At 45.5% G+C, this 27549-nt stretch overlaps 2 protein-coding genes across 7 annotated transcripts in view; both read left to right on the top strand.

Moving 5' to 3' along the window:
* atp11c (ATPase phospholipid transporting 11C) overlaps positions 1-4078 on the top strand; it is a 55276-nt gene extending 51198 nt beyond the window's left edge. The window contains 1 exon segment of the mRNA XM_064329191.1: positions 611-4078. Within this exon segment, the coding sequence (XP_064185261.1) occupies positions 611-700 (90 nt within the window). The 3' untranslated portion in view covers positions 701-4078.
* A 636-nt stretch (positions 4079-4714) lies between these two features.
* Positions 4715-27549, top strand: part of mcf2a (MCF.2 cell line derived transforming sequence a) — a 29830-nt gene continuing 6995 nt past the window's right edge. Inside the window, exons 1-22 of one of the 6 annotated variants that reach the window (XM_064329181.1) lie at positions 4715-5349; positions 10973-11041; positions 12613-12727; positions 13394-13484; positions 15542-15661; positions 16247-16363; positions 16542-16691; positions 16959-17080; positions 17398-17512; positions 17922-18041; positions 18638-18829; positions 19918-20109; positions 21088-21259; positions 22782-22864; positions 23398-23483; positions 23605-23671; positions 23966-24081; positions 24976-25045; positions 25266-25358; positions 25604-25696; positions 26135-26260; positions 27175-27381. In XM_064329181.1, coding sequence (XP_064185251.1) covers positions 5241-5349; positions 10973-11041; positions 12613-12727; positions 13394-13484; positions 15542-15661; positions 16247-16363; positions 16542-16691; positions 16959-17080; positions 17398-17512; positions 17922-18041; positions 18638-18829; positions 19918-20109; positions 21088-21259; positions 22782-22864; positions 23398-23483; positions 23605-23671; positions 23966-24081; positions 24976-25045; positions 25266-25358; positions 25604-25696; positions 26135-26260; positions 27175-27381 — 2625 coding nt within the window. In that variant the 5' untranslated portion in view covers positions 4715-5240. Of the gene's footprint in view, positions 5350-10972; positions 11042-12612; positions 12728-13393; positions 13485-13576; positions 14498-15541; positions 15662-16246; positions 16364-16541; positions 16692-16958; positions 17081-17397; positions 17513-17921; positions 18042-18637; positions 18830-19917; positions 20110-21087; positions 21260-22781; positions 22865-23397; positions 23484-23604; positions 23672-23965; positions 24082-24975; positions 25046-25265; positions 25359-25603; positions 25697-26134; positions 26261-27174; positions 27538-27549 lie in introns of those variants that run through there. The other 5 variants (XM_064329180.1, XM_064329179.1, XM_064329178.1 and 2 more) reach the window with 5 other exon arrangements.

Here is a 27549-nt window from a genome sequence, read left to right as displayed (position 1 = left end):
CCCCCTTCCCCCCCGGCCCCTGCCTAAGCAGGGCTTTGCTTGCTGCATGCTGTGTCACGTGTCTGTGGTGTCCGTGCCTGGTGTGGAATGCTGTTGCTAAGCGCTTGTACTGACTGCCGCTCGTACGAGGGAGACTCGGGGAAAATGGATGCCTCATCTCTGAGAAAGGCAGGAAATGGCTAACTCCAGACATGAAGCGCGGTCAGCTAGTCAGATTTATTACCTGTAAACGTTCTTTTTGTTTCCTCTAGCCTTCAGAAGACCCTCTCCTACCTGTAGGCATGTAAAGGTAAAACATCAGAGGTTAATGTCTTGTATTTCGTCCTTTTGGCGGGTTACATTGCTCCTGGTCTCCTTTCCTCACTGATAAAAGATTACGTTTTGAAATCAGACGTAAAGTGGCATGCTTTTGAAAACAGGAGTGCCCGCCTCATCCTGGACTTGGGGAGAAAGAAGGCTGTTTGTGCATGCATTTTCTGCCTGTTTCAGAATACGGCCTTTCTTATGTTATCTGGGTTCTGCTCTGTCCTGTCCATCTCAGTGAGCTTGGCAGTGTGGCGTCAGTGAGGTCGTTTGAGTGATGGACGTCTGCCTGTCTGTCTGTCTGCAGATTGCTGATGTCACGCCGCTGTCGTACAAGAACTTGAACGAGCGGGGGCAAAGGGACTGGAACGAGTGGCTGACAGGACCCCTCGCCTAGGACCCGCCCATCTTCTGCGCCAGCTGTCTGGGCTGCTGCCTGATTTTTAAAAAAAAAGAAAAAAAAAAAGAGAGAGGATAAAAATGAAATAAAGAATAAAGCAGTAGGCCCGGCCTCTGACGCGTGTGCACTCTACCGCAGCTCAACACCGTCCTGCATGCCTGCGACCTCCGGACCAATCAGCTCGCACTGCATTAACTGTTCCTCAGTCTCGCTCTCCCACAGAGGGGGTGGCTTTCCGGGTTTTTCTCTCACTTTCCTTTTTTTTCCGTCAGTGCAGCGGAAGTTGGCGGCCCCCCACCCCCACCCTCACCCCTCAGGCTCATTCGACCTCACATCCACCCTCCTTCCTGCTGTCCCAGAATGCCGCACCTGCATGAATGGACACGCCTGCCAAGGCCACGTGCCACGGTCGCCGTGGGAACAGTCTGGTGGGGAGGGGGGAGTAAGACCTTGTGTCCTCATGAACTTTTTAAAGAATTTGTTACAGTGTCATAGACTTGGGTCCAACATGTATTGAAAATACTTTAAGGTGCCATTAAAATTGCTAAATGCTCCTGCAGATCCCTGAGAACTTTCAGTGGAACGTTACCAACCAAAATGTGCATCACATGAATGAAGAATTTATTTTTTCTAATCTTTTCAGTAGTCTGCAGGGGTTTCAAATGACTAAAACAAAGTATTTCAAATATTTATTTGACCCAGGTCTAATTTCATGTTTGTGAAACAATCAGCTGGGCTCAAATGGCAAATATATATTTTTTATTGAAAGTAGTATTGAAATGTTACAGTGGGCCAAGGACAGAACTCCAGTCCACAAGATTCAAAATTTGCTTTGTCATTCTTTGTCGTAAACTTAAACTTAAAAGATGAGAGCTGTACTACACAGTACTGGGAGATGACCATAGATGTATCCTTTCAACACGCACAGCTGGCTTTATTCTTCCCATAAAACCGTTTGGAATTCTGGGATGTTGGGGGACCGGTACTTGAGAGATCAGTGCTTGGACGGTACGTGATAATTCCGCTGCTCCTCCCACTGGAAAAGGTGCATGTGAGTGTAGGTGTGCGTAAGGGATCTGGAGGTAAGTTTGCCTCCTGGTCAGTGCTTTAAATGTGTCCTGGTCTGGCCTTTTATCATCTTACCACCATCTCCCAGTCTCTGTAGCCAACCAGTGAAGATACAGTCAGCATAGTTTCTAGAATGTTCAGAGGGAAAATGCATGTATGTGTACATATGTGCCGGATGCCAAAAATCTCCTTTATCCTTCAGAGAGGAGCTGTGTGGTAAACTTGCCATTCCTTGTATATTTGTGTTTTTGTTTGAACTCTTCTCCAGTGTGCCCATTTTGCTTAATTTCCTGTGACTCTGTGGTCCTGCTGTTCATCTTTGGACAGGCGTTTGTCTGACAGGTTCCTATGCGCATACGTGTACATGGACACACACACACACACACGCGTGTGCTTTAGGACATATGGAAGGTGATTAATAAGGTCCCATTTTGCGGGGCCTTGAGGGCACATTTGTGTGCCCCTTTCTGAGGTAACCGTGCCAACCACAGTCTACCTACCAGTGAGGGGGGGAGGGGGGAGGTTCGTTCCACTGTGAACTCACAACCCCCTCCCCACACCACCCCAGGGTTGCTCTGCACTTTCATGCCTTTGGCTAAAAGCCACTCATCTGGGGTTGGGGGGGGGTTGGATTCCTTTAATGTCCATAATTGATGTCTATAGTTCATTCTTCACACATTCCATTTATAAATTGCCATTACTTTAATCACTTTTTAAAATACTACGGAACGATTTTCATTCTTGTTTGTTTGTGCGTATGTGATTCTATATGATATATTTATTGCAATGTGTGATTTTACTTGCAAAATTGTTATATTTTTATTGCCATGATTTTTTTAAATGAATGGGAATGACTAATCAGATTGCATCGGTTGAGGTCTACCTGAGCCATCCCGTTTGAGCAGTCCTGAGAGAGAGAGCAGCAGTTTATAGAGATCAGACTCTCCTGCTCTCCACCAGTGCTGATCCCTGACCAGGGTCCAAGGCTAAAAGAGGCTCACCCACCGATCTGACTGGCTGCTTATGACTGATCTGGGATCAGCAGTGACGGAGAGGGTGCCACTGAACTGTATTCAAAATTGGAGGAGGTAGTCTTTCTCCTTTTATGCTGGGTCTTACAGTTAATTTTGCATTCTTCACACACATCTCGTTAGCTTATGATCTATTCAGGCTGATTTCACCTTTGTATTTATTATTTCTGTTCTGCAGTTATGAGCAGAATAACGAGTTGTGATTTATTTGTATTTCAGACGATAAGTAGGAGGCCTCATCGAGGAGGGACACGATTGGGGCCCGTTCCATTTCAGTTCAGGAAATAAATAAAAATGTGTTTACATTAACTGAAAAAGGCCCATAATCTTCTTTGGGTATTTTTCAATGTACGCGATTAGAATTTCAGTTGAATTTCCTCAGTTTACTGAACTGAAATGGAATTGACTGCATCCCTTTTTGAAAGACTGTAGTTTGTATGCAGTTTAGGGGTACAGTAGAGTGACCGTGTTCTGATTCCGAGCCTCTCCTTAGCTCCGCCCAAAGCGTATGTCTCTCCACCTCTCCTGAATGTGGTGTCATTCACCTGAGACCAGAACGATTATCCACAACCAAAAACAAGTTTTTCCAAACAAATTTTTTCCTTTTGTTTTTCTTAAAGGCCTGTTTGCCTGCTAAAGAATTGACTCCCAAGTGTTGCCTTGGAGTTTGGTGATTGAGTAGTTAAGTGTGTCCCTGCTAGTGTGTGTCCTTTATGTTTACAAGCTTCGTCCAATCAGAGACTGTCATCCCTGTGCTTGAGACAATTCCGGAGACTGAGATGGGGGGAACCCCTTGGTCATGTGACTTGGTTTTAAAGGGGTTAACTGCAGGGATGGGGGGTTGCCTGTGATTATTAAAATACAAACAAACCTTTAATTGACATCTGAGACGCTGTCTTCAGAGCTTTGGATTTCTCAGATTCTAATGTTTGCCTGACTACTGAAAAAAAGGATGTGATTACATTGTTCATATGTGATACCATTTTCTAATGCAAAGTTTTTTCCAGAAATTTTTTCTAAGAAATAAGAAAATGTCCCAAAAAAAATAAAAAAAATAAACGCAAAACAAAAGTGAAAAAAGTCTGTATGCTCTGAACGGGGAGTGGGTGCTGTGCCGGGCAGTGAAGACTGCCACAAGGTGGCGCTGCACTCACGGAAAGACACGCTCAGCAATCTCCTGCAGCCTTGGAACTCTGAACCTCTTATCTGAATGTACCTCTCTAAGTCCAATCAATCAGAAAAAAACCTTTCTGTAATAAAAGAAACCATTAAAATATGCTGTGTGTGTGTGTGTGTGCTGTTTCACTGTCCCGGTGCCCTTATTTGACTGTGTGTGCGGGAGCGTGCCAGTGTGTGCTGAAGTGAGGAAGAGGCTCGGAGCCCCTCCCATCTCCAATATGACTTGGTCACATGACCTCCTGTTTTACTGCTTGACTGTGTAAGTGTTCGTATAACTGCATAGGCAAGGCCTGCAAGCCTTAAAATGTGTTGGAGACGGCGCAAGGCCCTGTCTTCACTTCTTTGCGTGAAAACTGCTTGTGTCTACATGTTTATTTGCTTATCATCGCAGCATTGTGTGTGTGTGTGTGTGGAGTAAGCATTGTGGAGGGAATAGCGCCTAGTTTACAGTTGCTGCGGAATGTCTTTCTAGGCATGCATGCAAGAGAGAGAGAGAGAGCAGCTAACTTGGTCTCGGACGGAGCCCAGAGTTCACATGCAGCAGGGCCTGCACACAGAGTTCACACGCAGCGGAGCGCTCACACGGAGTTAGCATTCACATGCAGCGCTAGCATTAGCGCGCTGACCGCCGCCGCTGGCGCGGAGCGGCTGACAGGCAGCGGAGCGGTGGGGGCGGGGCCTGTAAAGCGAGCCGGGCGGAAGCGCAGAGGGAGAGGGGAGTTGGCAGCGTGTCAGGAGGCTGAGCCTCGCTCTCTCTCTCCCAGCGCACAGCGCAGTACTGACGCACTGGCTCAGCCACGGAGAGCTGAGAGCAGAGAGAGAGTGAGAGAGAGAGAGAGAGGGAAAGGTGGGATGGAGGGGACCTTGTGCGTTTTCAAGAGCTTAGGCGGCCCGCTCCAGCCCTCTGCATGCGCGCCGCCATCCTGATGTGGGACGGGGGTCTCCCGGTGCGCCCCTCTGTCTGCGTGTGAGAGAGAGCTGCGTCGCTGGTGGGCTGACTTTTTTGGGACGGGCTGCCAGTCCGCTCTGCGGATCGGGCGGGCGGTGTTTTTTTGGATACTCTGCCGGTGGCTCAAGGTGACTCTGCTGTAGAGGCCGGGGGGGTGGGGGGGGCTGCTGATTCCTGGAGTCGCACCGCGCGGTGCAAACTTTCCGCCCCTCCACTGAGGTCCCATCTGGGGAGCCCAGGAGGGGCTGGAGGATGTGAGGGCCCCCGCAGGCCCCGAAAGAGCGCTGGGCCCCCCGCACAGCGGCAGGACATGGGTTCATGCCTGCCAGAGGGGGAAGTGGCGCAGGTGTCCCAGAGAGAGATGGAGAGCTACTACAGCCTTCTGCAGGCTGGGTCCCAGCTGGAGAGCACACTGCAGCGTGAGTACACACTGCGCCTCTGTCCCTGCGCACGCACGCACGCACACACACACACACACACACACATACACCTATACAGACACACACGCACTTATACACTCACATACACACACACACACACTTATACAGACACACACGCACTTATACACTCACATACACACACACCTATACACTCGCACATATATTACACACACACTTATTATACACTCTCTCTCACACACACACACACACACACGCACACTCTTATACACTGACATACACACACACCAATACATACACTCACACTTATGTACTCAAACCTTTGTCTCTCTTTCTCCCTTCCTCTCTCTTTCACACACAGATAAACAGACCTTAGCCTCTCCCTTCTCCATGTGCCCTCTGTTGAGGCACATCTATGGCATGTTTATGTGAACTATGCTTAAGCTCTGCCCGTAAAAGTTCTTTCCACTCTCCCAAGTAACAGTATACAGCTGCTCAGTATTACCTTAGTTTCAGGAATGTGACTGCAATGCTAAACAGTGACAGAGCGCGCTGCATAACTGTCTGGACTGGACAGGTGTATCAGAGTGTAAGTCAACAGTCTGTCCTCCCCCCTCTCTCTCCTCCTGTTTTTTTTTAAATTTTCATTTATGTCAGTACTGCTGTGCAAGCCGGTGTCAGCTGCCAGGACACGACTCCACGCTGTAATAGTTGTTTTGGGCAATTCTGCTTGACGCTCGGCTGTCAGATGTGCTATCCGTCAGGCAGGACTCCGCTTGTTTCGAGGTAGCTGTGCACCCTACCCCTCCGTTTGCCCGAACCCATTCTCTACCGCAGCGTGGGGGAATTGCGTCATGCTTCGAAACGCTTGACGCGGCATTTCTGGCGCCGGCTCCCGTTGTTGTTGTTGTTGTTGTTGACTGAACCGATTGATCTCGCGCCGCGTTCTCTCCCCCCCTCTGTCCTTATATGGCTGCCCCTGTTGTTGTTTGCCTCGTTGTTTTTAGAAAGGCAACAGGGACACTTGAGAAATGGCTGCCTTCTGTTCTATTTTTACCTGCTTGCCCCTGTGTGTGTGTGTGTGTGTGTGTGTGTGTGTGTGTGTGTGTGTGTTCAGGGTAAAGAAATGTAACGCGATCCTGAGCCAGGCCCACAGCCTGCCTGCCCTGGGGGTGGGGGTTGGGGGGGGGGGGTTGGGGGGGGTTGTGGTGGCGGCGGTGGCGGTAGAGATGTGATCCGCTATTATCCCGCGTGAATGTGTCTGACCCCGTGCAAACACATCCAGCACAGCCCAGAACCCTGCCCGTGTCATTGTGTCTGCTTGCGCACTGGAGACTGGAGACCAGTGACTTTTTGCACCTAAATTCAATCAGAAAATGGCTTGGAAAGTGACAGGACCAAGGCTTTTTAATTTGTCCTGCAGTTAGCTGCTGCACTGGACTTTGGCCCTCTCTGTTCTCTGATCCAGCCTGTGAGATCAGGCTCTTGGCTTTAGCCAGAAATGGCAGTACTGGCACACCCTCGTGGGTACCTGTCTATGCCACATTACTCTTGCCCTTTCGCCCATTCCAAATCTCGCTAAAATACTATGCTGGCTTTGGGCCTGAACTGAACCAAAAGTATAAGCAAGTCACTTTTTTGCTGATGCATAATTGGGACAGAGGTGGATGGCATCATTTCTTGGATTCACTCAGTGAATCGAATGAACTGGACCTGTCCATCGCTGAAGGTTCATCATTTGACTTTGGGAACGATGCAAATCTGAAGCAAATGAGAGAAGCTCTTGCGGTGGTGTAAGATGTGCCTTTGACCGACGCAGACAAAGCCAGGTGAATAGTTCTGGAAAGATGAGAGTGTGTGTCCTTTGAGGAGTGCCTCAAATGACATGTCCCCTGGTCAGCAGGCTCTGAAACAGTCAGAGTGCTACAGAGCCACATCCGTTTGAGTGTGTCTGCGCTGGACACTGTGTGTGTATGTGTGTGTGTGTGTGTGTGTCAGCTCTGGACACTGTGTGTGTCTGTGCTGGACACTGAGTGGAAGAGCACTGGAGACTTACAATCCATGTAGCAATGCAAAGCACAGCGGAAACACACACCCACGCATACTCCTAGACAGACAGGCAGATAGATAGACATATGCGCACACATACGCATCCACACAGACGCACATGCCCACACACACACACACACACACACAAACACACATGCCCACACAGACTCATATACCCACACACACATGCCCGCACAGCCTCATATACCCACACACACATGCCCGCACAGCCTCATATGCCCACACAGCTGTTTCCCAGTAGTTGGCCAGAAAGACTGCAGTCCAGTAATTTATGTTTTGATATTATGGCTTGGGGGGTCAGGCCAAGGACAGGCAGCTCAATGGATAAACTCAATCAATAAAAAACTGCAAATACTACAGCTGTGCTATCACCTCCTACGAGCAGCCCTAACTGAAGGTGAATCCATTTTTGCAGGCACAAACGGTTAAATGTGGAGTTTATTTTCCTTTCGCAAAACCCAGAATGTTAATCCGCCTTAGCTTGGCAAAACCCCTGTTGACCTTGTTCCCCAAACTGGCTGAGTTGAAAGTTTGTGTATGTGTGTGTGTGTGTGTGGATGGGATAGACTTGCTCATCTACTAAACTACCCATCTAGGTGATGCATGGCAGCCATTTTGCTTAAAAAAAAAACAAACTACCACTCCTCAGCTGAGGTGGAGAGGGAAGGGACAAAGACAAATGTATTACTTACTAATCTACGAAAGTCTCAAAACTTCCCGACAGTGTCTCAGTAGCTTCCTTATATCACCCAACTTTATATTGCTGTTGTGTGGTTTAGTACATCAGTTTCCAGAACGAACGCGAGAGAAATTCAGATTATAGGGCAGTGTGTTTGTCTGGGAAAAGCCCTGAAAATGAAGCCATCATTTCCCTCACCTGTGTAGAAGGCAGGGCCCTGTTCAATGAAACTGAAGCTAAAGGTCTGAACAGGCTGATCTCTCAGGATTACACAGCAGGGCTGATCTCCCTGTCTGGAGGCTGCCTGGGCAGACACTGGCTCATTGTACTGTCCATAAACACACCTGTCTCTCTCTCTCTCTCTTTCTCTCTGAATCTCTCTCGCTTTCTTTTCGCCCCGTGATGCCTGATCAGATAAGCTGTGTGTAAGTCCTAAGGAAGCATTCCCACATTGTTTAAAGGAGGAGTTTCAGGGGATTGTCAGGCTTTTAAGCATGAATGTGATGACAAGAATAGGGAAAAAGGTCAAACGGAGGCCAGGTGCCATTTGCAAACATTTGTTTTTGAACATTCACAGGCTTAAAGACAGGCTTATGAGCATGAGATCATCACCACCGGCAGCACTGAAAACTATGTGCACCAGCTTTATTTTAAGGGCCTTGTTGGCAAGGGGTACTTCAGTGTTGGCTGGATTTTCATTGGGCAGTCTCTGCACCCCCCCTCCCCTGTTCAGGCCCGTGATTGGTTGACTGAACAGTGGAGTTCAGTTCAGAACAAAGATGAGAGCTCTGGAACTTCAAGTTAAAATTTGTTTATTGTTGTAAGTATGTTGCCCAAAATATCTGGACAAGACATGCAAGTCAAAAAAGTCTGTCTGTCTGCATGTGTGCATGTGTGTGTGTGTGTTTTTTGTTGTGTTTGTTGTGTAACAAGAGAGATATATATTCTAGAAATTCTATGAGGAGGGGAAGATTACTTCTCACAACCTGATACCCTGAAACAGTGGCTCTTCATCATGTTTCACTAATGGGGCGGGGCAGAATCTCTCCAGCTCCCAGCCCAAGGCGGGACCAGTGCACCTCATTAAATATTCACCACGGATCAACGCTGCTCACTACCCAGCCAATGGCAGCCAGACAGGCGGGTGTCACCACCGTAGGGCCGGAAAGTGAACTCCGGTCTCACACTGCGCATGATTTGCACCTGTTTGAGCTTATATTTATTTTTAATGCCTTTCATGCATTATGCAGAAGGCAGTGAGCTCTCAGTGACTGCATTTAGTTGAACAGTTAAAAGGACTGACTGACTGGTCAGTGTAACAAAATAATGTGCTGTATGTGAACTACAGCCCAAAGGAAATAAGTGACAGGCTTAGATGAAGAGACATGTGATTGGGAGGCTGGTCTTTGAGGTCCACCAAATCAGGGGTTGTGGTGGTACGGAGCTGTCCTCATCACCAGACAATGAAAGGCTGCAAGAGGACCTAGACGTGACCTGTTGTAGCGTCTGTCGCCTCTCTGGCCATTACGTCAGTGGACGTGCTGCTAGTAAACAGAAAATAATGGGCTTTTCTTCCTGTGCGGCTGTGAATGTCAGCTGAAAATGTGGGGATTAAATCACAGGTGCTTAGGCTTCATCACATGAGATTGGAGGTATACATTTGTTTCCTATGATGTCATTTCCAGTATTTCCCACCTTATGAGGTCCTATAGTGCTGAGTTATTGAGTGTCTAACATAATGGCTTATATTTGTCCAGGGTTTGTTTTAGCTATGCCTGGAATAGAAAATACAGCATTGGCAGGTGACACAAGATATTTGAAAGAGACTGCTATGTCCCAAGTTCCACAGCTAGAGGGCACTGTTGGTTATTTTCTAACCAGCTTTTGTTTTGAAGGAGGAAGAACAGAGCTGGTGCTTATTGATTTGTTATTTTAAAACCTCTGACTCACCCTATTCACCATACATCTTTGCTATCTATTTTCAATCATATGAAACACAGCAAAATGATAGTTACCAGGACTGACTCTTCTTTTAACAAGAAAGTCACACTATGCTCTGCTGTGCTATGATATATTAATGCTGAGTCGAGGGCGTGTAAAGGCTCAGTGGCTCAATGGGTGAAACGTGGGATCAGATGTCTGGAGCAGGTTCTCCTTCCTTGGCCACATAAAGACTCAGGATAAGACTGAGAGTGTCTATGTGAAACTACCAGTAAGGTGATATGGGTGACTGCCAGCGATGGGCCAAAACACACTGGCATGTATCTTGTTACAAAACACAACATACCAATAAAAGGTAGGCTGTAGGCTATAAAGTAAAATCAAAATGGAAGAGAAATATATTCCTTTACAGTTTAACATGGGTGTAAACTATACACAAAGTGGCTGGGAAATCCATTTTATATATGAAATACAGCGCGCAAGTGCTAGCTGCCTCTGGTGACTGAGCTGTTGCAGCTGCGTGGTCTTGATGGCCCAGGAGGATTGTGGGTAAGGAGGGCTGTGGTCTCGGGGCTGGTCTGGCTCAGGGTGTGAGAGGAGGGGATTGGGGCTGTGCATGTAAAAGTGTGGGGATGTGACCCTGTTCCACGCTCCCTGCTACGCAGTGGCCACACTGCAGTTACACGCTGTCGTTTGTGCTCATTGTCCAGCTGCGGTCAGAAAAGTGAAAGTTCCCAGAGTTCTGGCTGCAGTCCTGGGTTGGGTCCTGCTTTGGGTTTAACTCCCTCTCATATTTGTTTTGCTTAATTTTGTTAAATCCTTTAAAACATTTTAATACCTTAATCTCTTCCTGTCCTTCCAGTCCTATCCGCTTTATCTGTTGTGAAAGTGTGAGTAAATGTGAGGACCCTGCTAATCTTCCTCCTCCTCTCTTTGCGCTTATTCCTTCTTCAGGGGTAACGGTCCCTATCAGTGTAAAGGAGGTGGGTGGCTACATTGAGAAGCAGGTGGCCTTCCTGTCAGGTAAGAGCTGTTTACTTCCATCCACACCGTATCGACGGTGGGGCATTATGATCAATTGTGTTTTAGTATCTTTAATTTCACACATTCAAACTTATTTGACATGTCAATTATGCCGCTCTGTCTTCTTCTGTTTCCTGTGATAGAGCTACGGTATGCTGTGATTATGTTAGGGTCCAAGTTGATTTGTTATTTAAACCACAAAAAAGAAAAGGCCTTCCCAGTGTGCCATGTCCACATGACGTGGATGGCTTAAGGGCTCCTTCGGGGTATGCTTGCGGAATACAGATGCAGATACGTGGTTTCCTCCACTGCCGTGAAATTACTCTCCTCTTCTGAGTTCATTCCAGTCCATGCCAAATGCTGCAGAGCACACGGCATCTTCATTTCTTCTTCCTCTGGACGCTAGAGAGGCTGTGGCTCTGTGAGGGTCGATAGCAGGCCCGTTCACCCGTGACTGCAGATGGACAAATTGCCTGCACGTGCTGTAGTGTTCTAGAGTGCTTAACACAGAGAGCCTGTGCAGGGCGCATACATACCAGGTCAATATGTCGTCTTTCACTGGAGTATTCCGGTGTAGGCTAAATGACTCTATTTCTTTTTCCCTTCCATTTTGGCGAGTGATTACATTACAGGCATTTAGGAGACGCTCTTATCCAGAGCGACTTACACAACTTTTTACATAGCATTTTTTTAAAATTTATTTATTTATTTATTTTTTTTTTACATTGTATCCATTTATACAGCTGGATATATACTGAAGCAATGCAGGTTAAGTACCTTGCTCAAGGGTACAACGGCAGTGTCCTTACCCGGGAATCGAACCTGCAACCTTTCGGTTACAAGCCCAGTTCCTTACCCACTGTGCTACACCCCGTCCTCCTGATTATGAGGAGGGTGTGTTTCTGAGATGAAACGCAACCATGTTGTTCCTGCTTTGCTACTGTCAAGGTTAAACAGACAATAAAGTTTGTTCAATAAAGTTATTAAATTCTAAATTATTTTCCTCCATGCTCTTCCTCTTCATTATTGGCCTCAATAATTTTAGAACCATTTTGACCAATCTCATAATTAATCTCTTGGTCAAATCTGTTCATTCCCTAGCCTGAAAATTACCAGTCATTATATGGCTCTGCCAGTAAGCTATTACATGATATTCGTCTGGTTGTTTGGTTGAACTTTTCCCAGATGCCTGTTCAGTATAGACCTTCATTCATATATTCTCATTTTAGTCATTTTCTATCACATTTTTTACAAGCTACTTGTCAAAGGTTTTAGAATTAAATGAGTCTCTTAACTTTGATATTGCAAGGTGCTCAAGATATTTTTTTTGCATGTATGGACATTTTATTCTGTATTGAAAAGGAGAATCATTGATCAAATTGGGAGATAAATTATGTTTCAGGACACTAAAGCAATTTAGCCTGTAATATCACTCTCCTGTCTTTAGATCAGTAATGCGTAATCTATTGGACATTAATTTTGTTATCATAACCACAAATTAAATAATAGCGGTAAAATGTGGTAGATATGTATGATTTTTCTGAAGACTTTTGATTTTTTTTTGTTGCCAGGGGGCCGGGGGGAGGAGTCTAGTGTGGTTATCACCCTCCCAGAGTGCTCCGATTTCAGCGACATTCCAGAAGAGGCTTTAGCTAAAGTCTTAACGTACCTCACTTTGATTCCACGGTATGTGACCCACCCGTACCTTGCTCATATTTTTCTCTGTTACATACCAACATCCCCGTCTCTCTCTTCCCTCTCTCTCTCGGGTCTACTCATTCTCTTTAGCTCACTGACTCTCTCTCTCTCTCTGCATTGCAGTACATCCCTTCACTAGGTTATGAATTCTGAACACAGATTGTTTCAAGCTTCAGTACTCTGTTTCCCCCAGACTCAAACCCCTCATAATAACCCAGAGCAGTTATCTGTGCTGTATTACTCCGCTTGTAGCTCAAACGAAGCTTTCTGTAAAAGAGAAAGAAGCTAGGTGTGACATGATTATTCTCAAAGTCTCTGTCAAAACAAATAGCATTCTTTACTTTATATTTGAGCAATCTGAGATTATTACTGCTCGCCCCACTTCACATTAAGTAGCCCTAATACCTGTGCAATTATCTTATAATTACAGAGGCAGGTGCAATGTACTGTATTTCAACATTTGACATTTTTTAAGTCTTTTTAAAAGTTGGGGGAAATGACAATGAATTAGAGTTACTAGGTAGCGTGTAGCGCGTTTTGACTGTGGTAAGTTATGATGCAACTGCTGTCAAATCAGCAGGAAATACCACATTAAATACAGACCAAGTCAAACACTATTATCTAATAAAGCTGTGTTGTCCTCACTGTGCTCAGAACGTGGCAGCCCGGTGTTAAGTTCATCATCATTCTGGACCGGAGATTGGACACATGGGCCTCCATTAAAACGGCACTGGCAAGAATTGCGGTGAGCCTCCGCGCGGTTTCACTGTATTTCACGTATGGTCATGATAGACGTCCAAAGAACATTTACTGTTCTTTGTTTATTGGATTGAATTGGTTAAATATCTCCAGGGCAAGCATGATCATTTTACAATGAAATAATGATTTTCTGTAAATGCTTAATTACAAAAACATTTTTCCTTTAAAAGTTTCTGGGAAGAAGTTACTCCGCTGCCTGATTTTTAATCTGTCTTGGTACTGTCCATGGTCCTTAAACTGACAACGCTTCGTTGCGTCATTTGTCTTAGCCACTTAATGTGAAAATCTAAACCCCTACGTTCTTTACAATATGAATATAATCAGTGTCTAGGTATGTGTAACCGTGTTCGATAGCGGTTCGCTATATAGCAAGTAGACTGCTGGAGGTGCTGATGACGTCACTACTATGATGACTAGCCTACTGTATGCAGACTCGACTATTATTCACAAAACGCGATGCCCTAAATGTGCTACGAAAACAAGCGTATCTAAGTGCTGTGTTTTACGAACAGTCTCTGAAATTCAGTAAAAATGTGTACAACTGCCTCAGGTAAAAATAAAGTTAAGATGGAATTTGTCAATCAGAGCTCAGCACTGCAGGTATAGTTCCCTCTGTGTTGTAGTCTGTAGAGAACACGAGCGCGCCGTGCATTTCGGAAGTAAGAACGTGCATGTAGAGCACTTAGTGCTCTCTGGAATATGCATCTGGTCAAATCATTACTATCCATTACGGTTTGTAAATCGTGATAATTCTTTGGGGAGAGAAAGGAATCTAGCGCGCGAGCCGTGTTGCAGACGGCGCTGCCAGCCGTGGGCGCAGCATCGTTCGACGCTGCGCCCAGTCCTGCAGCCGGAGGAGGAAACAGGGTGGCACAGGCAGGTGGAGGCAGGATGGGGTAGACGAAAACGAAGGTGGGAAATAAAGCCTCGAAGGGGAAATCAGAGACGATGTCGGACGCTAATTCGCCCCGAGGAATTCCCAGGAAGCGGAGGACAACGGTAAGGTACCTTGCATTGAGATTATTTAAGTGCAAAAGAGTTCTTCGCAAGTTAAGACGGGCAGGGAAATGCGGCATAGCACAAAGCCGGTAGCACAGGCTTGTAGCTACATTACTGCAGATCCGTGAGGAGCATTCCGCTTAGTCATGCGATTCCGCCAGATTGATCTATTATAGTTAGAGTGCGATTAAAAAAAATAAAAAATCCGGGTTGGAACAGAAGGAAAATTGCCGTGCCAACGGTAAATGGGAGCGGGACAAGATAGGACAATTCAATGTCACATTCGTCCAAAAACAGCTGGCCGAGGACACACAGGCTACCTAAAAAAAACCTTTATAATATTTAACGGTTCTATATCCAAAAGTAAGCATGTTTGGCAACTGCCAAAAAGATGACACTGACGCATCTACGTTTTAACCTTTCGTAATTGTACACTGTACCATCAATCATGCAATTAGGAAGTAGGTAGGCTACGAAGTATTTTAGTAACGCTAAAATTTAAATTGATTTGAGTGACTGAGTCGAAACAATTACGGATTTTATAATGAAATAATTTGCGCCTCCTCTTTTTGTATAAGGTTGTCTTCAAGTCTTTGTTGTTTCAAAGATATACAATGATGACGTTTTTCCACGTTTGTGCCCCGTGTAGAATTGGTGTACGGTCGAATGCAGTTCATCCTCTATTTGAACGCAGAGGGCAGTTTTCGCTTCACTGTACTTCCACTGTAGTCTGATGTGGATTACTGTACAAAAATATAGTGATTTCCCACCCACTGCATACTGTATACTGCACAGACAGTCTACACTTTATAGTTTATGAGTTCCCATAATGCTTACTACATGCATACAAGAATAGCCATGCAATCCCTTTCAACACCTTTCTGATACTTGTGCATATATATTCTTATCCAAGCTCTGCATTGCTGCACACCCTCACTGCTTGTAGCTCTGTACCTGAACAGATTGTTCTGGGCTGCAGGGGGAGAGGTGATGTTCACGTATGCCTTGCAGTCTGGTGATTTGGGGCCCCCTCTCTCTCCCCAGGCCTCCTTCCCTGGGACCCTCCACCTGGTCCTGGTGCTGCGGCCCATCAGCTTCTTCCAGCGAGCCGTCACCGACCTGGGCTTCCGCTTCAGCCAGGAGGACTTCATGCTGAAGATGCCAGTAATGAATTCATCAGTTCATCAGTTAATGAGTGCATGCTTACTGTGCTTACTGTGAGAATCACCTTGCAGGCCATATGTATGTCTCCTGGACCTACAAAAGCATATGTTCATACTCATAGAACTGTGTTAGTGCTAGTAATGAGGGTCAAAATAGCAATGTCTATTATATTTTTTTATTTTAATTTTACATTTAAAAAATTTTGGACCTTCATAAAATTAGTAATACAGGTCGTGTTCCATTTAATTAGGAGTAAGGGGTTTTTCAATCAACTGATTGTTAAAGGGTGTTTATTAATTAATTATTAAAGTAGTAACTGAGCTTAGTTGGAGACTGCCACTATAAATTTGTTTGAAAAGATTGAATTAAAATCCAGGTAGAAACAAAGCCAGCATGCACAGTGGGCCATGTGGAACAATACTGAGAGTTATTAATTTGTTTGGTTTATATTTTACAGAAGCATATTAAAGGGGTTCATGATTCTACTGGTGCACAGCACATGTGAGGGATGATGGTACTCTGTTCTGACCTTTAAAGATTAGTGGTAACTGGTTTACATGTTCTGTTCTGTCTCCTCTCTCCCAGGTGGTGATGCTCAGCTCTGTCACAGACTTGCTGCGCTATATTGATGAGAACCAGCTGACCCCAGAGTTTGGCGGTACGCTGGAGTATTGCCACAGCAGCTGGATTGTCCTGCGCACAGTACGTACCACTGGCGGTAGAGTGACCGGAGTCTGATAGCGGTGTCCGTGCAAGAATTCTGGCTTTACCAGATGCTAGCCCTAGCCGTAACCATAAAATCTGATGGCCACACTGCTGATGTTATCAGCCTATCTGTCCTGTGCTCTGTCATCGTCTGTTTCTCTGTCGCCCCCTGCAGGCCATTGAGAGCTTTGCAGTGACTGTGAAGGAGATAGCCCAGATGCTACAAGCCTTTGGCACTGAGCTGGCAGAAACCGATCTGCCTGAGGAGGGGACCGCCATCGAATTTCTCCTCATGTCTCACACTGACAAGTATAGGAAACTGAAGGTGCATGCTTATTACTTTTTATAGAGTAATATCTATCAATGATCTAATATTACACAGTAATGTAATATTGTGTAATAATAATATTGTTTTAATAATAATGTACTATTAATCATAATTAATGAATAATAATTCATATTAATCAATAGTCACATGCTTGTTCTGTGTGATGGAAGCACATCCAAGTAAGCTCGATTTCTACTTTGTTTTGTACAGTCTTGCCTTTGACATATTTGTCACTTGTGTGATGTAACAGTGATGTCATTGCAGGATGACATCAGGTCAGTGATGAGGGAGGCACATCACTTGCTCTCAAACCTGGAGGCTTCTGGGATAGAAGAACATTCTGGAAAACACTGGAATGTGAGCCAGGAATGGGAGACAGTGCAGAGGTACACCAAGCCTGTCGCAACTCAATATACATACATGCACAGTGAACTATGGTCAAGAGCCACCTTTTATAGGAGCCAGATCTTCTCCAGAAATTATAACAAGAAAATAAACTGTTTCCTGACTTCATATGTCTGCTGTATTCATGGCATAATGTTATAACACACACACACACGTGTATACTGTATATAGCAATGCACACAGAGATTACGTATTTGATTATGAATACATTTCCTGATTCTATCTTGACTACATTGCCTGTAACAGACTGTTATCAGGGCATATTTATCAAGCTGAGGCTCTCCTCTGTGTGTGTCAGGTTACTGGGTCAGCTGCGGGACATGGAGATGGCCTTCGATGGCTTCTTTGAGAAGCATCACCTGAAACTGCAGCAGTATCTGCAGCTGCTGAGATACGAGTGCAGCTTCCATGAGGTACAGTACTCCAGGTCCTACTGCATGGCTGAAACTGCAGGCCTGGCTGCATATAATTATAAATAATTATAATGCAATAATGCACTGGTTCTTAAACTCTCTAATGTCGGGACCCAAATACTTTTTAATATTGCGACCCAAATGGGAAATTTAGAACCTTTCAGGGACCCGTCAAATACACATACTAGCAAAGCCTAGTGGACTACAAGCTCATTTTGGGACCCACCTCATACACTTCTGCAACCCCTTTTGGGTCCCAACCCCTAGTTTCAGACACACTGCAATAATGTAATTGCACCACATGTGTGATCCTTTCTGTGTTTGTCAAATCTGTGGCGAGGGTCTGGATGAACAGACCATGGCTGAGTGCAGTGCTCTGAGTATTCTCACACTTAGTTTCTATGTACAGATGGAGTCCACGCTAGAAAAGCTGTCAGCCCAGGAGCAGGAGATCGCGGTTTCAGGAGACACTGTGGCCCAGATGGAACAGATGATCAGAGAGCTTGATGGTCTGGATGGTCAAGCGCAGGTCTGTGAGCGTGTCCTCTGGTCCTCACACTCACAGTAGATTATGCTGCACCCTACTACCAGTTTTGTGTGTCACCACTGTACTCTGTGTAATGGCATGGTAAATACAACTCTTTAGTCTTCAGTCTCCAGGATTCCCTGAAAGATGTCAAAAGCTCTTACCATATTCCAACAAATATTTACATCATAGTGAACAATCTTCAAGGGGAAATTTTTTTTATAAAATACCGTACTTGAAAATGATGAATTATACATAATTTCCCACAGGGCCTGCTGGTCTTTACTCAATACTTATTCAATCAATTAAAACAACTGATTACAGTTACCTCACCCCTTACCCGTTTATTGAGTCTAAATGTATTGGTTTTTTTTTTCTGAGGAATTGAAAAACCAGCAGACCTTGTGCTGTTCCAGGGCCAGGGCTGGGGCTCCTATTCTGTTGAGAAGCGTGGTGTGTGTGATTCCTGTAGTACTGTATATGCAGTGGTGCGTAGTGTACTCATATATTAATACATAGTTTTTCGTGTGCGGTGTTACGTCTGGGACGCCTGTGTGGCCTGCTGTGGTCAGCCGGCCTAATCTCGGTCCCGTTGGCAGGAGGAGATGGGGCGTGCCCAGATCATCATCCTGCACGGGCACCAGCTGGCAGCGAACCACCACTACGCCATGGCGCTGATCGTGCAGCGCTGCAACGAGCTCCGGCACGCCTGCGACACGCTGACCGCCGCCCTGAGGGGGAAGCGCAGCGCCCTGACCCAAACCAGGGAACTGCTGCTGCGCCTGGAACAGGCACTGTGCTCTATACAGAGATTACACACTCTCTCTGTTTCTCTCTCTCTGTTACACGCACACACACACACACACACACACACACACACACACACACACTCTCTCTGTTTCTCTCTCTCTGTTACACGCACACATACACCCTCACACACACTCTCTCTGTTACACACACACACACACATAGACACACATACACACACACTCTCTCTCTCTCTGTTACACGCACACACACACACACACACACACACACATGCACACACACACTCTCTCTGTTTCTCTCTCTCTGTTACGCGCACACCTACACACACGCACACATACACACACACACACACACACACTCTCTGTTACACACACACACACACATACACACACACACACTCTCTCTGTTACATACACGCACACACACATAGACACACATACACACACACTCTCTCTCTCTCTGTTACACGCACACATACACATAGACACACATACACACACACTCTCTCTCTCTGTTACACGCACACATACACACACACACACATGCACACACACACACACTCTCTCTGTTACACACACACACACATAGACACACATACACACACACACTCTCTCTGTTACACACACACACACACACATACACACACATACACACTCTCTCTATCTCTCGCTCTCACTCTCTCTCTCTCTCTGTTACACACATACATGCAGATTACACACACAAACTCTCTCCCTCTGTCTCTCTCGCACTTTCTCTCTGTTACACACCCACACACACGCATATACATGCACAAACGCATGCAAATTCACCATTACACACAGACACATCACATACTGTAAGCGAGCCATGTTTGTGAGCCATAATAAGCCATCATAGATAACTGACCATCTTGTATGACTTCAGTTCCTCCTTCCGGTTGCTGTGTGTGTGAGATGGATACTGCAGTGAGTTTGCCTCCATGGGCAGCTGTTTCTCTGTTTCCCTCTGATATCGTTTTTTTGTTAGGCCCTTCTTCCTGTGAGCCACTGAGTTTGTCTGTCTGTCTCTCTGCTTGTTGCTGCTCATCTCAAGGAGACAGGTCATGTGATCAGTCTGTGTCTGTCTCTCTCAGACCCTGCGCTGGTGTGATGAGGCAGCCTACCTCTTAGCCAACCAGCTGGTGGAAAAGTTTCAGTCCAGAGATGGGGCGAAGGTTGCACTGCAGGATATCGAGCGCTTCCAGGAGGGTGCAGCTCCTCCCCTGAGCATGGGTCCTGATGTGCTGAGCATGGAGTTTGAGTCTATCCTCACCCCACAGCTACAGGTAAACTATTCTCACACCTCAGCTACAGGTTAACTATCCTACACCTCACCCACAGACAAACAATCCCACACCTCAGCTACAGGTAAACTATCCCACACCTCAGCTATGGGTAAACTATCCTACATCTCTGCTACAGGTAAACTATCTAACACTTCAGCTACAGGTAAACTATCCCACACCTCAGCTACAGGTAAACTATCCTACATCTCTGCTACAGGTAAACTATCCAACACTTCAGCTACAGGTAAACTATCCCACACCTCAGCTACAGGTTAACTATCCCACACCTCAACTACAGGTTAACTATCCCACACCTCAGCTACAGGTAAACTATCCCACACCTCAGCTACAGGTAAACTATCCCACACCTCAGCTACAGGTAAACTATCCTACATCTCAGCTACAGGTAAACTATCCAACACCTCAGCTACAGGTTAACTATCCAACACCTCAGCTACAGGTTAACTATCCCACACCTCAGCTACAGGTTAACTATCCAACACCTCAGCTACAGGTTAACTATCCCACACCTCAGCTACAGGTAAACTATCCCACACCTCAGCTACAGGTAAACTATCCAACACCTCAGCTACAGGTAAACTATCCCACACCTCAGCTACAGGTAAACTATCCCACACCTCAGCTACAGGTAAACTATCCCACACCTCAGCTACAGGTAAACTATCCAACACCTCAGCTACAGGTTAACTATCCCACACCTCAGCTACAGGTAAACTATCCCACACCTCAGCCACAGGTAAACTATCCTACACCTCAGCTACAGGTAAACTATCCAACACCTCAGCTACAGGTAAACTATCCCACACCTCAGCCACAGGTAAACTATCCAACACCTCAGCCACAGGTAAACTATCCTACACCTCAGCTACAGGTAAACTATCCCACACCTCAGCTACAGGTAAACTATCCCACACCTCAGCCACGGGTAAACTATCCAATACTTCCCACCAACCCCAGGCTCAGATCGGGGCAGCCCATGAGAAGCTCACTGCAGTCCAGGGGATGCTCCAAAACCGGCAGGCCTGCCTGCGGAAGTTGGCTGACAAGCAGGTCCGCCCCATACAGCTGGTGGCCCCCCGACCTGAGAACCCACCCCGCTCCAAGTCCCCCCTCTTCTCCCCAAAACACGGTGAGAGTTATAGAGACAGACCGTCATGCAGGACACACTCAGTACACAAATGGAGACAAATAACGTATGTTAAAGATAAACTGCCTCAATAACATACATTAAAGATAAACTGCCTCAATAACATGCATTAGAGATACCCTGCCTCAGTGGAGCTCTGGTGGTTGTTCCACATGTGGTGTTTACGCTCTGTAGTACAGCAGGCTGTGCCACGTGACCCCACGCCTCCACTGTCCCAGCCAGCATGTGAGAGGCTGTCACATGACCCCACGCCTCCACTGTCCCTCCCAGCATGAGAGAGGCTGTCACATGACCCCATGCCTCCACTGTCCCTCCCAGCATGAGAGAGGCTGTCACGTGACCCCACGCCTCCACTGTCCCAGCCAGCATGTGAGAGGCTGTCACATGACCCCACGCCTCCACTGTCCCAGCCAGCATGTGAGAGGCTGTCACGTGACCCCACGCCTCCACTGTCCCAGCCAGCATGTGAGAGGCTGTCACATGACCCCACGCCTCCACTGTCCCAGCCAGCATGCGAGAGGCTGTCACATGACCCCACGCCTCCACTGTCCCTCCCGGCATGAGAGAGGCTGTCACATGACCCCATGCCTCCACTGTCCCACCCAGCATGTGAGAGGCTGTCACATGACCCCATGCCTCCACTGTCCCTCCCAGCATGCTCATGATTTCCCGGCCCCATGTTATTGACCTGGCCTTGCAGGTTTGTGTTACACACAGCTCCTCAGTCCCCTGACAGCAGATTTCCTGCCTATGACACCAGAGCTGTCCTGACTGGGCCAGTGGCCGGTATCACAGAACGCACAGTGCGCCAGATACCTCACTGAGGTAGCCACACCAGCCAGCTATGTACTGAATTAATGAGTTCCCCTCAGGGCATAATGAGATCGCATAGCTAACTGTCCCTTCAGTCTATGTTCAGATTTGCAGTTAGTATTGTCATGTTTTTTTGAAAAAGCCTCTTAATTTTATTTTTCCATGGGGAATTAGTTTTTTTTTTTGTGTGTGTTCATTATGTCTGCCTGCCTGTTGTGTATCTGGTTGCATGTCTGTATCTGTATGTGTGTGTGTGTGCGTGTGTCTGAGTTTGTGAGAAGGTTTCTGCTTCTTTGTGTTCCACTTGCTTTTCTTTCTCCCTGAGTTCCCCCCTAAGGGTTGTTGGCATCACTTTCATTTGAAGCCAAAAGTTCCAGGAGGCAGAAAATATCAAATAAATTGATAAGTATATACTGGCATGCATTTGATGTTCACGAAAATCTTTTCAAGGAGGAACATATCAAAAGAAATGTCTTCAGTGATGATATGGGATGTCATTAGCTTGGCTCTGCTGATAGGCTTTGATCTTTCAGGGTACACCATGTGACCACAATCAAAGGAAAGCTGACAGTCATACCCGGACATGAGTCACACAGAAGTTTTGGAGTTTCACTGGACCCAAACTCATTCGTGTTGATTCGGTGCCTGTCTTATCTTTGGGGAAAAAAGCATCGTCTTTTTATTTTCCCAGACTTCAATTCCGGGTTGAAGTTCTCCTTTGACATCTCCCTCCCGGGCAAGAGAGCATCACGGAAAGGCCCCAGTGCTAGGAAGGTAAGATACTCTACTCTCTGCCCTTCATTCCCAAAGGTGCAAATAGAGTGGTGTATAGAAAGGTGCCAGGTGGCAAATCTACTGTATAGTGGATGCAGTGGAGGTTTGCCAAAGAAATGTTAATGCTGATGTACTGACCCTCTGGAAGCAGCCTGGATGCTAGCACTCTTTCTGGTATCCTTGGCAGCGAAGAGTCATTTGCATATTCTCTGATTCACGAGCATAGCAGAGTACAGTATGGTAACCACAGCAAATGTGGGTGGGATGGAGTTTTATACCTACTGGGGAAAAGACCTGTGAAAATAATTTATTCTGTTCTCACTCTCTCTCAAGTTAAGGTACAAATGTATTGTAATGGCATGAAATTCTACATTTAAAAAAATGTAAGTAACACTCAACAACAAATGGAACAAGGAAAACAGAAAAATATATATGGACATTTACATTAAACTATCAAGGGGACATAAATGAATTGGGTATTTTTTACTCTCTCTCACACTCTCTGTCTCTCTGTCTCTCTCTCTCTCTCTCAGATAGAGGTGATGCATGACTACGAGGAGAATCGCAGCACTCTGTCCTTCAGTTCAGAGGGGGAAGACAGCCCAGACCTTTTGAAGCGGTAAACAGTGTTTATACCGTATGTCTCTGTTGTGCTTATTAATGTCCCTGCAGGTCCTGCAGCCAGTTGGCTGAATGTCATTTTAGAATCACAGTAACCTGTTGTTCTGCCATCTCTCCAGCCACGTGATTAAGGAGCTCATAGAGACAGAGAGGATCTATGTGGATGAGCTGCTGTCTGTGTTGCTGGTGAGCACACAATATAATAACATACAATTGACCGTTGTCACAAATGGTATTTTACAGATTTTTTTCTTCTTGAAGATTGTTCACTATGATGTAAATATTTGTTGGAATATGTTGTGACTGTTTCACATTGTGCTGCGAATATCAATATTGATGCATGATTTTGACCGCCAGGAAAATAACACGTCAGAATTAGTTTGTCAGTGTTTTGCACACTTCCCCTTTGTTATGATGTCATTCATATATTTATGTGTGAACATGCTGAGCCACACCCTCCTCTTTCATGTGACTCTGTAGGGCTACAGGGCAGAGATGGATAACCCTGCTCTCTCAGGGCTTTTGCCCCCTGACCTGCGCAACAAGCAAGAGATCCTGTTTGGGAATATGCCAGAGATCTACAACTTCCACAGCAGGTGAGAAAGCCCCTCTCACTTCAACACACACTCAACACATGCACATGCACATGCACATACACATGCACCTGCACCTGCACCTGCACCTGCACATGCACATGCACATGCACATGCACATACACATGCACTTGCACACACACATGCATGTGCACACACATATATTCCTTATCTTATTTGAAAAGCAGAACTCTGACTTTGCAGCCCAAAAGTACAGAACAATAATAACTAAATCAGTCTGCATTAGAACACCATAAAGCACACTGTAACCTCTCAAAAACTACTTTAACAGCAGGAATTTAACACCCTGGGATATTTTATTATATAGCCAGTGAAGAACACTCAAGCCTTGTTTAAATCTGGCTGTTTAATCACCAGTCCTCTCTGCGGGGGTTTCACCCCTACTGAGTGCAATTACTAAATGGGATGATTTCTGAAAAATATTGGGTAATTAGACCCTTTTTATCATTTAGCCTTTAGTGATTTTAAGCCGGGATGATTAAACAGAACGAATGTAAACTCAGCTGATAAGCTCGACTACCGCAGGGCACTGTTTCCCCGTCCTGTCACTGGGGCATCGCTGTGTAGGAGGTTTTTATTTCAGTGTGAATATCAGCGAAGGTTCGGCCGTTATAAGTGAATGCTGATCTAAAGCTGACGTCTCTTGGCAGCTGACTGCTTTGGGATGGATGGGGAAGGCGTGGAGTTGGCAAGTCATGCTCACGATTAGATCAGAGCAAATGTATTTCTACTTTTTCATGTGCATTTGTACTCCAGTATAGCAAGAGAGATTATTTAAAAAATCATCGTTAAATTAAACTGTTCACATGCTTCAGGAGTGTTCGAATGTAATGCATTGAGGCCACTGCAGTAAATCCTGCTCTGCACTGCTCACAGGGTCTTCCTGCAGGATCTGGAGGGATGTCTGAATGCTCCAGAAGGAGTGGGAGGGTGCTTTCTGGAAAGGGTGAGAAACTGAGACTGTGTGTGTGTGTATCTGTGCGTATGTGTGTGTGCGTGTGTGTCTATTGTATGTGTCTTTGTGTGTGTGCCTGCCTGTGTGTGTGCGTGCGTGTGTGTGTGCGCATCTACATGTAGATGCATGTGTTAATGCGGGTCTATGTAATGGTTGTATCTGTGAGTTGTTTTTTTTTGCAGTTTCAATTGAAGTTATTGTTTCTTTGCAGAAAGAACAGTTCCAGGTGTATGAGCGGTATTGTCAGAACAAGCCTCGATCTGAATTGCTATGGAGACAATTTTCCGACTGTGCCTTCTTCCAGGTGTAGTATTGAATGTCAAACATATTTTATGTGTATAATTTGGTCAGAGTCAATTCTAACAAACAGTGCCACCTACTGGTAACTGTACTATATATCTTTTTCATCATTCTTTGATTTATGAACTGTATACGTTTTTATCTTTTAAAATAGTTCAGTAGTCACATTTTCATAACTATACAGTAAGTGACAAAATTTTGGGAAATGGAATTAAACTTTCAACTCTCTTCCTCTCTTTAACCGTACAGGAGTGTCAAAGAAAGCTTGAGCACAAACTAGGCTTGGACTCCTACTTGCTGAAACCAGTCCAACGTTTGACCAAGTACCAGCTTCTTCTGAAGGTTAGTGTAGCACAGTGGGTAAGGAACTGGACGAGGTGTAGCACAGTGGGTAAGGAACTGGGCTTGTAACCGAAAGGTCGCAGGTTCGATTCCCGGGTAAGGACACTGCCGTTGTACCCTTGAGCAAGGTACTTAACCTGCATTGCTTCAGTATATATCCAGCTGTATAAATGGATGCAATGTAAATCCTATGTAAAAAAGTTGTGTAAGTCGCTCTGGATAAGAGCGTCTGCTAAATGCCTGTAATGTAATGTAATGTAATGTTAGTTAAGGGTGATTTTCAAATACCACCCCTTGAGTGTAGTATACACATGTGTACAGTGGTCAGACACACACACACACACATGCATACACACACACACACACATACACACACCCACGCACGCGCGCACACACACACACACACACACACACTGAGTGCTCTGTATTCTCCCACAGGAGCTGCTGAAGTACAGTGTTGGCTGTGAGGGAGCCTCCGACCTGAAGGAGGCGCTAACTGCAATGCTGGACCTTCTCAAATCTGTTAATGACTCCATGCATCAGATTGCCATCACCGGTTATGAGGTGAGCATTTATAAAGCCACCTGGAAAGTCTTTATTCAAGTCAATACATTCTGCTGCCATTATAGTATATATATTAATTTTGAATTGACAAAGTCATCAATCAATCAATCAATTAATCAATTAATCAGTCAATAAATACATCATATTTTACTTGATATAGTGCTCATAAAACGTGTATTATTCAGAATGAAATTGAATGGGGACATAAATGATTATTAAAAGCCTAAGTAGGGACAGGAGTTGGAAACTAGCAATAGCTATAATCTCTGTATGTGGTACATCAGTTACATCAACTTGTTTGTAACGAGTTGAAGTGGTACTATGTTAACTTGCATTGTCCCGACCAAATAAACTATATGAATGAATGAACAATGAAAGTGTATAAACCACCTTGAGCAATAGCATTGAAACCATTTATTTTGGCAAATCTTACAGTAAAGAGAGCTCCAGAAAGATGTTGTCTAATATTGCATTACATACAGGGAGTGTATTATAGTAGTAACTGACACATGCTCATGGGTAGAGTAGCATGCACAGAGAAATTGTTAATTGCATTGTATAGTATTGTACTGTACTGTATTGTAGTATATTGCGCTGTACTGTATTTTACTTTACTGTATTGTAGTGTATTGTAGTATATTGCACTGTACTGTATTGTAGTGTATTGTAGTATATTGCACTGTACTGTATTGTAGTGTATTGTAGTGTATTGCACTGTACTGTATTGTAGTGTATTGTAGTGTATTCCACTGTACTGTATTGTAGTGTATTGTAGTATATTGCACTGTAGTATATTGTATTGTATTGTAGTGTATTTTACTGTACTGTATTGTACTGTATTGTAGTATATTGCATTGTACTGTATTGTACTGTATTGTATTGTATAGTATTGTATTGTACTATACTGTGCGCAGGGGGACCTGAGTGATCTGGGCCGGGTGCTGATGCAGGGCTCCTTCAGCGTGTGGCTCAGCCATAAGAAGGGCCCCACGCGCATGAAGGACCTGGCGCGCTTCAAGCCCATGCAGAGGCACCTGTTCCTGCACGAGCGGGCCCTGCTGTTCTGCAAGCGCAGGGAGGAGCACGGGGAGGGCTGCTACAGCTTCAAACACCTGTGCAAGGTAGAGACTGCCTACTACAGCTTCAAACACCTGTGCAAGGTAGAGACCACCTACTACAGCTTCAAACACCTGTGCAAGGTAGAGACCGCCTACCACAGCTTCAAACACCTGTGCAAGGTAGAGACTGCCTACTACAGCTTCAAACACCTGTGCAAGGTGGAGACCCCC

This window comes from Anguilla rostrata, chromosome 3 (assembly GCF_018555375.3).
Source record: "Anguilla rostrata isolate EN2019 chromosome 3, ASM1855537v3, whole genome shotgun sequence".
Lineage (NCBI taxonomy): Eukaryota > Metazoa > Chordata > Actinopteri > Anguilliformes > Anguillidae > Anguilla > Anguilla rostrata.
Note: the sequence above shows the minus strand (reverse complement) of the source record. Positions and strands in the feature narration are given on the sequence as shown.